General features: G+C 35.3%; 1 protein-coding gene across 1 annotated transcript in view; it reads left to right on the top strand.

The window, feature by feature from the left end:
* adamtsl3 (ADAMTS-like 3) overlaps nucleotides 1-14000 on the top strand; it is a 786695-nt gene that overhangs the window by 107700 nt on the left and 664995 nt on the right. The window contains exon 3 of the mRNA XM_030126022.1: nucleotides 10812-10925. Within this exon, the coding sequence (XP_029981882.1) occupies nucleotides 10812-10925 (114 nt within the window). The remainder of the gene's footprint in view (nucleotides 1-10811; nucleotides 10926-14000) is intronic.

Consider the following 14000-nt stretch of genomic DNA (forward strand, 5'->3'; position numbering starts at 1 on the left):
GCATTTCAATTCTCTAAAAAAAAAAAAAAAATCAAAGAAAACACTGATAATCTTTTCTGTAAAAACAATAAATTAAAGTAAAATCTCATATTTTAGGCTGCATTTTGTTTTAGAACATGTCTCCACACATATACTGTCTACTGTGATGTAACTCCAGTTCTGAGTGACAAGAAAAGCCCATATATAATCATAATTAAGTCTATGATAATGAATTTTTCCTGTTGTCTGTTTGTTCCTTTCACATTGAACTACACCTCATCCACATCTCTTTGACTAAGACCTCAGATGCACTCTGTGTTTACTCGTTTGCAAAACATTAAACTAAAATAGATAAAATTAACTAAATAAGCCAAGTGCACTTTTGTCTTGTTCCTCTCTTTTATGTTTTCATCTTTTCTTTCCGTATCTGTCTTTTTTCATTTGTGCTTTTTTCTGTTTCATATTCATCTTGTTGCATCTTTTACATTGTTTTCACCTTGATGCAATAATCTCAAACCAAACACGACCTTCAGCTTTCATCAACTTCCACTCAGAACCGAAACTCAGCTTTTAAAACAGAAACAAATAATGTTTTGACATTCATCTTTTAATTCATTTTCTGAGTCCTTGAGAGAGTAGTGGGAACATTCACCATGATAATTATTAATATTATATAATTATCAGTATCAGCTGATGTATAAAGGCTAATCTTGATGACATTTGGTCCATATCATCCAACTCTTGGAACGTGTCTCTACTGTCCGTGTGCAGATGTACTTTGTCTATTTCTGACCATATTTCTACCATACAGTGTAAAATATTTACACAGTGTTACTGTAAACAGGTTGTGTAGATACATATTGTATGTCCATCACTGTTACATAACCAGTAGGGGTGTGTATCGGCAAGAAAGTGGCCATACAATATAAGTCACAATGCTAGGATCATGATACGATTTATCGCAATATATCACAATACTGTAAACTAGGCAATTTTTTGTTTGTTTGTTTGTTTAGTTTATTTTTTTCAAAAGATTATTTCCAGGAAAAACTGGATTACACCAGAAATATGGATAAATACTATTGGATCAGAACAGGATCTAATGCTTTATCACAAAACTTTCCTTTGTAAAAACTTAAAAGTGCAGGATTTGGATAAATGAAGTGACAACATGCAGCTTTACCAGTACAAAAAACACTCCCAAAAAATGAATAAATAAATGAAATTATGCTGTACAGTTATTACAGTTTCAGATCCTGCACAAATGTTCATATTCTATTAGTTGTGAAATGAATGCATAGTGGACAGTCCCTGAGTCATCCAACATCAGAACATTATTTTTATTCAATCCCAACAAAAGAACTAACTCTTTCAGACAGTGAAAAGTGCTTTTAGGATGATGGAAATAACCATTATTTAACCCTTTATCAGGCAAGAGACTATTTTTGGTCATTTCTGCATACATTACAACAGCAGTTTCTGAGTCAAAGCTACAACGCTGCATCTCTGCCTTCACATTTTTCATTTTTTAACCCAGAATGACCCATGCAACTTTTGTGGCAGTTCCTAAATGATTTTTTTCTCTACATTTAACCTTTATTAACCCTTTCATGCATACTGGTCACTACAGTGGACAGCTATTCTACAGCTGTTCTCTTGTATAGTCATGGATTTTGTTGTTCTTTTGTTTTTTTTTTTACGCATATCTTTATTAAAGTTTTAAGACACTACATATCTTTTCTGACATAAATTGGTAACATTATGTAGAGCAAAAACCTCCAGAATCACAAGCCCTCCCCATAGTTTTCACACAATTTATCAGTAAATACATGTTTCTGCGCATCAAAAATTAAACGTGTGGTGTCCAGCTGAGTGGACATTTTTGCAACTTCATGAAAAATTGGTTCATAAGATTTTTTTTTTCATTTTTTTTTTAATGTATTTTTTCAATTTTTTCAATTATTTTTATTTTATTTATTTATTTATTTATTTATTTATTTATTCAGAAGAAAATTTTCAATCACATTGTTTTTTCATGCCTAAAGAGGAATAAAAACACTCAGGAAAAAAATTTGATTAATGTTATCATAATTCGTGCATGAAAGGGTAAAGCAATTTATCACCATTTATTATCATATCCTTATATGTGTAATATACTCTGTATTTTGCATTTTTCAGTGTAAATGATGTATTTTCTTACGTTTAATTTACTGATCATGTGGATGTTCATAAAAGCTCAGATTAATATCATTACAGTATCACAGTAGTTGCTTTTCCATTGACCCTCAAATTGCACAAATATAACTTGCACATAAAAATGTATCTATAATGGAAAAAGAAATAATTTCACCAAAACTCTTTTTTTTTTCGATTTAAAGTTTTTGCGCTGGCAAGAAACGGTTTTTCAGGCGTAGCGCAAATGGTAAATCACGCAAAACTGCAATAGAAAGACCTTTTTCTGCAACTAGAGTCACATGAATAAAAAATCCGGATGTTGACGGACATTACAACAAGTGAAGAAGAAGAATTTTAAAAGAAACATGGTGCAGTATGTTGTGAACACACCAGGAAAGGGAATATTTTTTTAATTTAGTATGGTATAGAGGGGTAATATATAATAATAATGAATATATCTGTAAATCAACACAATATTTATGATAGTCGCCATGTTTATGGAATGACTTCTCTTGTCATCTGATGATAATAAACTAGAAAAACACTCGAAGAGCACAGACCCCCCCCGATCACCACCAAAATTTTATCATTTGTTCCTTGTGCCAGTATCAACATTTCCTGAAATTTTCATCCAAATCCGTCCATAACTTTTTGAGTTATCTTGCACACACACACAGACAGACAAACAAACCAGCGCCGGCAAAAACATAACCTCCATAACCTCGGGGGTAATAAACAAATCATCTCATTTGTGATTTAATGGAAAAACTGACATTACACACTTCTTTTTATCTACATTTAGTAAATATTGGTAAAGTTTTGTGCAGATGTCCAATGGAAAAGCAACTAGTGAAATGAAATGTTGCGATATATTGAGGAACCAATATTTCAGTGCTTCCCAACCTTTTTTGACTAGTGACCCCATTTTAACATCACAAATTTCTGGCGACCCCAGACATTCAAAATGGAGATATGTTTTTTTTTTGCTAAAATTAATTTGTGTTTGATCATGTAATAGTTTGCGATACTATATTGCAAATAAACATTACTTTTAGATGACATTTAGTCTATATAATGTATATTATTATAGATGGAGGTAGAAAAGCCAGGTGTAGATTACTGCACAAAGGGAGAATTTGATTTTCCTTGGTCAGGATATGTACAGTCAGTCCAGCTTGGATTTACAAGGCTGACAATGAATTACCAAATGAATTACTGAACAATTAAAGAATTTTGAATCAATAAATACATACTGGCCACAATGAATATTTGAAAGATAAACAGTACCACAGTGCTTCAGTTTCAGTTTCACAGTTTGTCAAGTCTTTTATGGATTGGGATTGTCTCTCTTAACTCACCATATGTTTCCTTCCAGTGTGTTAGTGCTTCGTAATCTATGTGATGTTTTGTTATGTTGGTCGTTTGTCCAGGACAACAGATGGAAATTAGCTTCTTTGCTACATCTGGTGCATGCATCTTGTTTTTTGCAACTAATGCCGATACACACTATCCTGTAACTAAATAAATAAATACAATTACAAAAATAGGTGACAGGATCAAGGGTTGCACTTGAAGTCCACTATATACAATTCAGTCTGAAAGGGAGCCAAGACAGCTCCATGTGGAACCCCAGTGTCCAAATCACAAATCCTTTTTTGGCACATGACCTCATTTTAACATCACAAATTTCTGATGACCCCAGACATTCAAAACAGAGAATTTTTTTGTTTTTGTTTTTGCTAAAATTAGTTTGTTTTTGATCATGTAATAGTTTTCTATACTATGTTGCAAATAAATGTTAATTTTATGACATTTAGTCTATATAATGTTTATTATTCTGGACGGAGGCAGAAAAGCCAGGTGTAGATTACTGCACAAAGTGAGAATTTGATTTTCCTTGGTCAGGATATGTACAGTCAGTCCAGCTTGGATTTACAAGGCTGACAATTAATACTGAACAAACAAGAACTCAAACTATGAATTATGAAAGAGCTGCAGCATCTGAAACTGACCACAATGAACATTTGACAGATAAACAGTACCACAGTGCTTCAGTTTCAGCTTCACAGTTTGTCATATCTTTTATGGATTGGGATTGTCTCTCTCAACTCACCATATATGTTTTTATTAGTTTTTTTTTTTTTTTTTTTTTATCAATTATTAGAAATTTCAGGCGACCCCATTTGAATTCCAGGCGACCCCAAGGTTGAAAAACACTACAATCGTTCCTTACACCCCTAATACCCAGTCTGTGTCCTGTATTTTCTTTGGTTATAAATGACCTGCTTTTGTTTCATGTAATAAAGCAAATTCCAATAGAAGAAAAATTGGCGGTGAGTGAAAGATTGAGGGAGCTATAAAGGGGAGAGTGAGCAGGTTAGTAAGTGATGAAAGTGTGCTAGTCCTCAGACGGTCCTCAGGGAAACACATTCCAGTGGCACTTTTGCTGTGTCTGTCTCTAAGTGGCTCTAAAAGCCTGCTGGAGACACCACTACCACTAATCTTAATGGTGGATCATCTCTCTCGCACACAATTCGAGTGGCACAGACACAAACACTCACAAACACTCGCAAACACACACTCTGCGAGCCTCTCTGGGGAGCTCTCTAAATGCCAGATGCCAGTTATTCCTATCCAGTCTCCGTGCAGCACAGTCTAACAGTCTCTTTTAGTTTGATAATCATTCCTTCCTTCCCCTTCTTTGGATTATGCTGATCATCCAAAAAAAAAAAAAAAAAAATTTCACCGTGTTAAAGTCGGCGCCCGCCCACTGTCGTGTAGAAATCAGTGGAATTAATGGGAAAGCGGAGAGTTTATGAAGAATCAGCAGAGGGTTTGGTAATGAAGTGCAGATTTTCTTATGTTAGTCAGGAAGGATTTAACCCTCAAAGACCGAAACGGCTGCCAGCGACAAAAAGCGTCTACTGAAGTAAAATGTTTAATACCTTCTGAACCTGTAATCCAGTGGTTCTCAATCTTTTTTGACTCATGACCCCATTTTAACCCTTTCATACATGAATTACGAGAACATTAATCAAGATTTTTTTCTTTATTCCTCTTTGGGCGTTAAAAAACACAATGCGATTATTACCTCCGCCAAGGAGGTTATGTTTTTGCCAGGGTTTGTTTGTCTGTCTGTCTGTTTGTTTGTTTGTCTGTCCATTAGTGTGCAACATAACTCAAAAAGTTATGGATAGATTTTGATGAAATTTTCAGGGTTTGTTGGAAATGGGATAAGGAAGAAATGATTAAATTTTGGTGGTGATCGGGGGGGGGGCACTGATCAGCCTTGGCGGAGGTCTGCGCTCTCCGAGTGCTTCTAGTTATTTATTATTTTTATGAAGCTATTTTTCATGGAGTTGCAACCATGTCCACCAAGCTGGACTCAATGTGTTTAACCCTTTCATGCATGAATTATGAGAACCTTAATCGAGATTTTTTTTTTTCCTGAGTGTTTTTATTCCTCTTTAGGCATGAAAAAAAACCAATGTGATTGAATTTTTTTTTTTTAAATCAACCTGTTTTTCATGGAGTTACAAAAATGTCCATTCAGCTACACCATGAATTTTATTCTTGAAGCAAAGAAACATGTATTTAAAACGCAATATCATACAGTGATATGAAAACAGTGAAATGAAACCATGTTTAATGCAGCTAATCTGATGTTTTCTCACATTTTAACATATTCTAATACTAGCTATTACTCACTTCATGGAGATAATATGCAAAAAATAAATATTAACTATTGATTTCCACTCAAGAACCAATCAAGAACAGCAAAGTTACAAAAATGGTATGAATTGCAGTTTATGAGATGATGCATAAGTGTCCACTGTGTTGGCTGATATGGAACTAAAACAACAAAACCCATAAATATACAAGATTAAAGCTGTAGAGTAACTGTCCACTGTAGTGACCACTATGCATGAAAGGGTTAATTTTTGAAGCAAAGAAACATGTATTTACTGATATACTGTGTGAAAACTATGAAATAAAAACATTAAATGCTGCTAATTTGATGTTTTGTCACATTTTAACATACATTACAAACAAAAAGTTATGGATATTTTTAATTTTTGGGCTATTTTTTTTTTCAGTTGGGATTCTTACATAACGCTTTTTACTTTTTTGTGTGTGAATTGTATTAGGGCTGAACGATATGGACAAAATTTCATATCTCGATATTCATACCAGATATCTCGATATTGATACGATACGACTACGGGTTCAGTGAAAACCAAGCATTTATCAGAAAAATACAAACATCATAATACAAAAGAATGTGGAAAGTGCAGTTTTATTTATAAGTACTCGCTGCCAGTCATCAACATTAACATAAAGTACGAATAAATGAAATTTGTTGCGACTTCCAGAGCTGTACATGCAGGGCGAGCGCGGGGGAAATCTATATCTGTAATGGTGCTAGTACAAACACAGAATCCAAATGCAGAACTCAAACGCCAAAAATATAGTTCAAAAGGTTTATTTATCACACACAGGTGAAAAATAATGATCAATGACAGAATCTTGAGGATAATAGTTGGTGATATCCTCCTCTGATTCGTCCTCCGGATCGAGGGCGACAGCCCGTCTCCCCGAGCGGTGTTAGGGGGGTTTTTCCCGACTAGGGAAAAGCAAAGGGAGGTCAGGGACGGAAACAGGTCATACACAGGCAGGCAAAAACTCAGGCAACAGGACATAAGGACAAGGCTTAAACTCACGTACCGGTAGTCAGGGCGAGAAGGTCAAAACCAGGTTTCAGATGAGGCAGACAAACCGACAGGGAGCAGGCAGAAGACGAAAAACCGAGGGATCCAAAACAGGTCAAAAAACAGGCAGGCAAACGAACAAACGAGGTCAAGACGCTGGTAAGAACTACAAGAGTTACAAACTGGCGACTGACAGGGGGAAGAGACAGGGTTAAAATACACAAAAGGGAGGGAAGACAACTAGACAAAGGTGAAGCAAATTAGGGCGGAGACAGGTAATCAGGACAGAGGTCAGGATGAACGGGGAACAGGAAGTAAAGACGACAGACAAGACACATGAGGGAAATCTTAACAAAATAAAACAGGAAGTGACAAACAAAAACACAAAGAACAGACAAAACCAGACTAGCGTCTGGCAGCAGGTGTGACAATATCGTTTATATTGTTGCTTTTTCGATATTAATATCTTGAATGTTCATATCTAGATACGATAATGATATATCTTTCAGCCCTGAATTGAATTGAAACACATTTTTTTTTAATGACCAGACAATTTTTTTTTTACAAATGGCAAAAATGACAAAAAAGAGACAAAAAAAAAAAGAAATATCCGTAACTTTTTGTTTGTAAGTGTACTCCAATACTAGTCATTACTCACTTCATGGACATAATATGCCCCCCCCCCCCCCCCAAAAAAAAAGGACTTTTGTTGTTAATTACAGTCTAATAACAATAACAAAGAACTGATTTACACTTGAACATGTTAGATTGGGTTTATCAGGAACAGTGAAGTTACAATAATGTTTTCAATGTCAGTGTATGGGATGGTGCATAAGCATCCAATGTGCAGGCTGATATGAAACTAAAACAACAACATCCATGAATATACAAGAGAACAGCTGGAGAATAACTGTCCACTGTAGTGACCACTATGCATGAAAGGGTTAACATCACAAATTTTTGGTGACCCCAGACATTCAAAACAGAGATTTTTTTTGCTAAAATTAATTTGTGTTTGATCATGTAATAGTTTGCTATACTATGTTGCAAATAAATGTTAATTTTAGACGACATTTAGACTATATAATGTATATTATTATGGACGGAGGTAGAAAAGCCAGGTGTAGATTACTGCACAAAGTGAGAATTTGATTTTCCTTGGTCAGGGTATGTACAGTCAGTCCAGCTTGGATTTACAAGGCTGACAATAAATTACCGAGTGAATTACTGAACAATTAAGGAATTTTGAACATTTGAAAGATAAACAGTACCACAGTGCTTCAGTTTCAGCTTCACAGTTTGTCATGTCTTTTATGGATTGGGATTGTCTCTCTCAAATCACCATGTTTCCTTCCAGTCTATTAGTGCTTCGTAATCTATGTGATGTTTTGTTATGTTGGTCGTTTGTCCAGGACAACAGATAGAAATTAGCTTCTTTGCTACATCTGGTGCATGCATCTTGTTTTTTTGCAACTAATGCCGATACACACTATCCTGTAACTAAATAAATAAATACAATTACAAAAATAGGTGGCAGGATCAAGGGTTGCACTTGAAGTCCACTATATACAATTCAGTCTGAAAGGGAGCCAAGACAGCCCCCTGTGGAACCCCAGTGTCCAAATTACAAATCCTTGTTTGGCACGTGACCTGATTTTAACATCACAAATTTCTGGTGACCCCAGACATTCAAAACAGAGACTTTTTTTTTTTGTTTTTGCTAAAATTAGTTTGTTTTTGATCATGTAATAGTTTTCTATACTATGTTGCAAATAAATGTGAATTTTATGACATTTAGTCTGGGATTTACAAGGCTGACAATGAATTACCGAATGAATTACTGAACAATTAAAGAATTTTGAATCAATAAATACATACTGGCCACAATGAACATTTGAAACCACAGTGCTTCAGTTTCAGCTTCACAGTTTGTCATGTCTTTTATGGATTGGGATTGTCTCTCTCAACTCACCATATATTTTATTAGTAAGTTTTTATTTTTTATTTATATCAATTACTAGAAATTTCAGGTGACCCCATTTGAATTCCAGGCGACCCCACGTGATATCCTGACCCCAAGGTTGAAAAACACTGCAGTAATCTTATCAATTCATGTAAATAATTCAGGTAAAATACAGTTTCTCATCTTTTCAGTGACATCAGATATGACCTCTTTGGATGTTCAGAGGTCTGCAATGAACACAGAAACACTGTCATCTTTGATTGATCGATGTAGTTTGACAAATGCTAGTGGTTGTAGACACTTGTTTTTACTTTCAGTTAATAATATATTTTGCTCAAAGTCACTTTTTCTTTCATTTTCTCTGTTTCGATATAATAACCTTTGAATGTGAATTTTAGAAAGAAAAAAAAAATAGCTGATTTTCGCTGAAAAATCTACAGCGCAGAGGATAATGTTATAATAAATGATGATACATATGACTACAGACAGAAACTAAATATGAAACGACATTTCGCTGGTACAAATCTTAAACAGATGTGCATTTCATGTTGTGGAGTGGTTTTGTTGAACGGATTGGATCTAAATATTAACCCTTTCATGTATGAATTATGAGAACCTTAATCAAGATTTTTTTTCCCTGAGTGTTTTTATAGTAAACTTTAGGCATAAAAAAAACGTGATTGAATTATTTTTATGAACCTATTTTTCATGGAGTTACAAAAATGTCCATTTAATTAATTAATTTTTGAAGCAGAGAAACATGTATTTACTGATATACTGTGTGAAAACTATGAAATAAAAAAACGTTTTTAATGCCACTGATCTGATGTTTTCTCACATTTTATGCTAGTTATTATTCACTCAAATAATATGAAAAAAAAAAACCCAAAAAAACAACTGTTAATTACAGTCTAATAACAATTAGCAATTGATTTACACCCATATATGATAGTGCAGATCAGGTTTATCAAGAACAGGAAAATTACAGTAATGGTGTGAATGTCAGTGTATTATTATGGGATGATGCATAAATGTCCACTGCGTTGGCTGATATGGAACTAAAACAACAAAACCCATGAATATACAAGAGAACAGCTGGAGAAGAACTGTCCACTAGAGTGACCACTAACCATGAAAGGGTTAAACAGTGTTAAAACATCGCAAAGTTTAAAAAGATGTATGTCACCTTGAACCTTGACCTATTCTCTACCTCTTCTTTAAATCTGGAATTTCTTTTGCCCACTTATGTTCGAAATAAAGTACAGTATATCTATATCTATATCTATATCTATATCTATATCTATGTCTATAAATCAGTTTGGAAAGGTTAAATGTAAAGAAAAATGTATTTGGAAATCATCAAAAAGTACTTGTAGGTCTTTAGGGGTTAAAAAATTTAGGTAAAATGCAGTTTTTCAGCTTTTCATGGTAATCAGATATGACTCTTTTGTGCATCCAGAGGCTCTGTAGTGAATGTGGAAAGGACAGCAGTTGTAGATTGTTTTTACGTTCAGTTTATGATATATTTTATTGAAAAGTTACCTTTTTGGTTAGTTTTTACTGTTTTGATATATTTGGATTAAAATGATTTTTTTATGAACATCTACATGAACAGTAAATTGAATATAGGAAAATACCTGAAAAAAGCAAATCATAGAGGTAGAATTATAATAAATGATAAATAAGAAAAGGTTAAATATAAAGAAGAATTCTCTAAATAGTTCTGTTCTTTAAGGGTGACGGATGTGCACTTTGGGAGGGAGATGATTTCACAACCTTTTTAGAGATCAATGGAGTCCAGGATTTAACTAAATTAACCCCGGGGTGGGGGGGTTCAGATCAGATTTAGAGTCCCAGAGGGGTCCGCTTTGAGTACGAGTCAAAGAAAAAACAGATTTTGATGCATGATCCTGGTCTGGTTTGGTTCTTCACACACATCTGCCTTCATTGTGATCGACTGGAAGTGTGTGTTTGTGTGTTGGCAGAGTGCAGACCCCCAGAGCGCAGTGTTCCTGCCTGAGTTCGGCCTTTCGTCCCAGGGCAGCTTCATGGAGGACGCCACCGAGGACCAGTTTCTGACCTACAGATACGACGACCAGGTCAGTGACATGTTCAGTACTGGTTCTGGTTCTGCTGCTGCTGTGTGATGAGCAGGTTAACCAAGGCGGAGGAGAATACTGGGGATTGAATGTGGGCTTCTGTGCCAGTGTTTGATGTCTTGTTGTTCAGGTTATGAGGTGTTGGTCTGTGGTTGCTGTCAATTACTTGTGTTGTATCAAGAAAAAAACTAAAAAAGGGAAACATTGCTTTATCCTGAGTAGAGGAACAGGTTTATTTTCCCCTCTGAAACCTTATTAAATCTATTGGGTTGTGTTCAGACTGCAGGCAGAAGTGGCCCAGATCTTTCTAGATTTTTATTACCTCCACCAAAGAGGTTATGTTTTTGCCAGGGTTTGTTTGTCTGTCTGTTTGTCTGTCCGTTAGTGTGCAACATAACTCAAAAAGTTATGGACAGATTTTGATGAAATTTTCAGGGTTTGTTGGAAATGGGATAAGGAGGAAATGATTAACTTTTGGGGGTGATCCAGAAGAAATCCTGGATTCTGGATCACTTTGAAATTTTCGTTAACATTGTGGTAAATGGGGCCAAAATTTTCATTTCCCAATATCTCGCTTAATTATTGACCAAAACTCATGAAATTTAACTCAGGAATTGACAATGGGGTCCTCTATCACATTTCAAAGGCTGATCCGGATCTGATCCAGAAGGCGGATTTTATTTTAAAAAATAAATGTAGGATTTGTATCACCGATTATGTGGGGAATTTTTGTGCTTGGCGGAGGTCTGCGCTCTTCGAGTGCTTTTCTGGTTTTGTATATTTTTTTCTTAAATGTGAACAGTTGAAATCATGAAGAGTCTAATCTTTTCAATTAGAAGGTAATGTAATGTTCTGTTTTCTGTCTTCCCTGAACTTTATTTTTGTATTTGTGGCTGTCAACTGAGAAATTTGCTTATAGTGGGATCAATAACATCTATCTTATCTTATCTTATCTTAGCTTAGTTTAGCTTAGTTTAGCTTATTTTAGCTTAGCTCAGCATTGATTTTTCAGACTGATATAACTATAGTTTATAACAGGAAAAGATAGATGAATGGATGGACGGACAGACAGACAGACAGACAGACAGACAGACAGACAGACAGACAGACAGACAGACAGACAGACAGACAGATAGATAGATAGATAGATGGATAGACCGATAGATACTTTATTCATCCTATAGGGTGCTGTGAATTTTAGTAGTTTTTTAGCAAAGCAGCAGAGTAGCCAAATCTGTCCCTGTCTATCAAAAACTAAAACTGAAGAACCTTTACTTACTTAGTTAATACACCAGCTCGGGATCATACGACGGCGTATTAGGGCCACATAAGACAAAAAAAATGCTTGTCACCACGAGAATAAAGTCGTTATTTAACGAGAATAAAGTCGTAGTTTTAAAAAAGTCATTATTTAACGAGAATAAAGTCGCTAATTAATGAGAAGAAAGTCGTTAATTAATGAGAATAAAGTCATTGATTAACGAGAATAAACTAATTATGTAACGAGAATAAAGTCATACTTTTATGAGATTAAACTCGTAATATTTTGAAAATTCGACAGTTTCTGGCTTTACGGCGAAGGCAATAAGCGAAGCAGCAACTTTCCCTTCTGTTGGACTGAAAAACTCACAGTAGAATCCTCAGTTTGTTCAGAAACACCAAACCCTCTGTATAGTTCTGTGGTGTTTCCACTGATCACCCTACACCTTGAACACTTCACCAGTGTCTCCTCCACAAAAGAGGCAATTTGCTACAAATCAGTTCGGTTCTTACAACAAACCCAAATGTGTGCAAACTGTCTTCCAAGTCCTTAGACTGATGTGTTGATGGAGGATAGACTAATGAAAGCAGAACTTCACAAAATGTTCCAAGTTCTACATCAATGATTAGGTACAACTTCTCATTATATGACTTTATTCTTGAAATATAACGACTTTATTCTTGTTAAATAATGAGGGTTTTTTTTTTAACTACGACTTTATTCTTGTTAAATGACTTTATTCTCGTTAAATAACTTTATTCTCATTAAATAACGACTTTATTCTCGTTAAGTAATGACTTTATTCTCGTTAAATAACGACTTTATTCTCATTAAATAATGACTTTATTCTCGTTAATTAATGAGTTTTTTAAAACTACGACTTTATTCTTGTTAAATAACGACTTTATTCTCGTAGTGACAAGCATTTTTTTTTTCTTATGAGGCCGTAATACGCCGTCGTAGGATCACGCCTTTAAAGTGGATTTTCTTCTTCACTTTGAATAGAAACATGTCCTGAATGGTGTTAGAACTGAAGGGTCACATGTCTGCCATCTATTGGTGGGAGGTGGTAACAACTCTATCTGCAGTTAGGGTCTGTTTTATTCAGTTACGTTACTTGCCGCAATATTGGTGCTTAAAGGGTTAACTTAATAAATAAAACTTTTAACGTCCTTCAGTGTCTTCCAGATTTCTTTCCCGTGCTTCAGATCTGGACATTGAATCTGCTTCGAGCACCGTGCCTTGCAGTCTGAACATGGCCTTAGTGGTTTTTCCTAAATGTGAGGTGGCAGCTGCGTGGGGCTAAGTGTTAGTTCCACATATCTAAGTGTTGGAGCTGTTGGGGTGCTTGTGTTTACCTCACACAGTCTGTCTGCACTGTTGACAAGCCTTTCCACACAATGAAACACAGAACCTAGTTTTGTCACTTGGGATGTTGTTGGATTGGTAATGCAGAAGCCTCTCAGTCTTCAGCTGTCAGCGCTCAGCACAAACACACTCTCCATTTGCTTTCTTGTCGAGCTGAACTCCATGAAGTATTTTCTCCTCTCTTTGTCGGGGTCTCGTCTCAGTGAACCTAGAACCATATGATTCCTCGGGTACCTTTATCCCATGTGCTCTGTGTGTGAGTGTTACCAACAGTTTCTCCAGTTTTCTTGATTTAAGATGCATTGTGATGTAGAAAAAAGTTGTTGGCTCTGGAAGTTTGATTTATTTCTTCTTTTAACGATATGCTCGGAGTTGCCTAATAAATTGGGAAATGCTGTGATCACATATGTAGGTTACATCCAGTTTGAATTATTTCACTAGTTCTG

Source organism: Sphaeramia orbicularis, chromosome 3, assembly GCF_902148855.1.
Source record: "Sphaeramia orbicularis chromosome 3, fSphaOr1.1, whole genome shotgun sequence".
Classification (NCBI taxonomy): Eukaryota; Metazoa; Chordata; class Actinopteri; order Kurtiformes; family Apogonidae; genus Sphaeramia; species Sphaeramia orbicularis.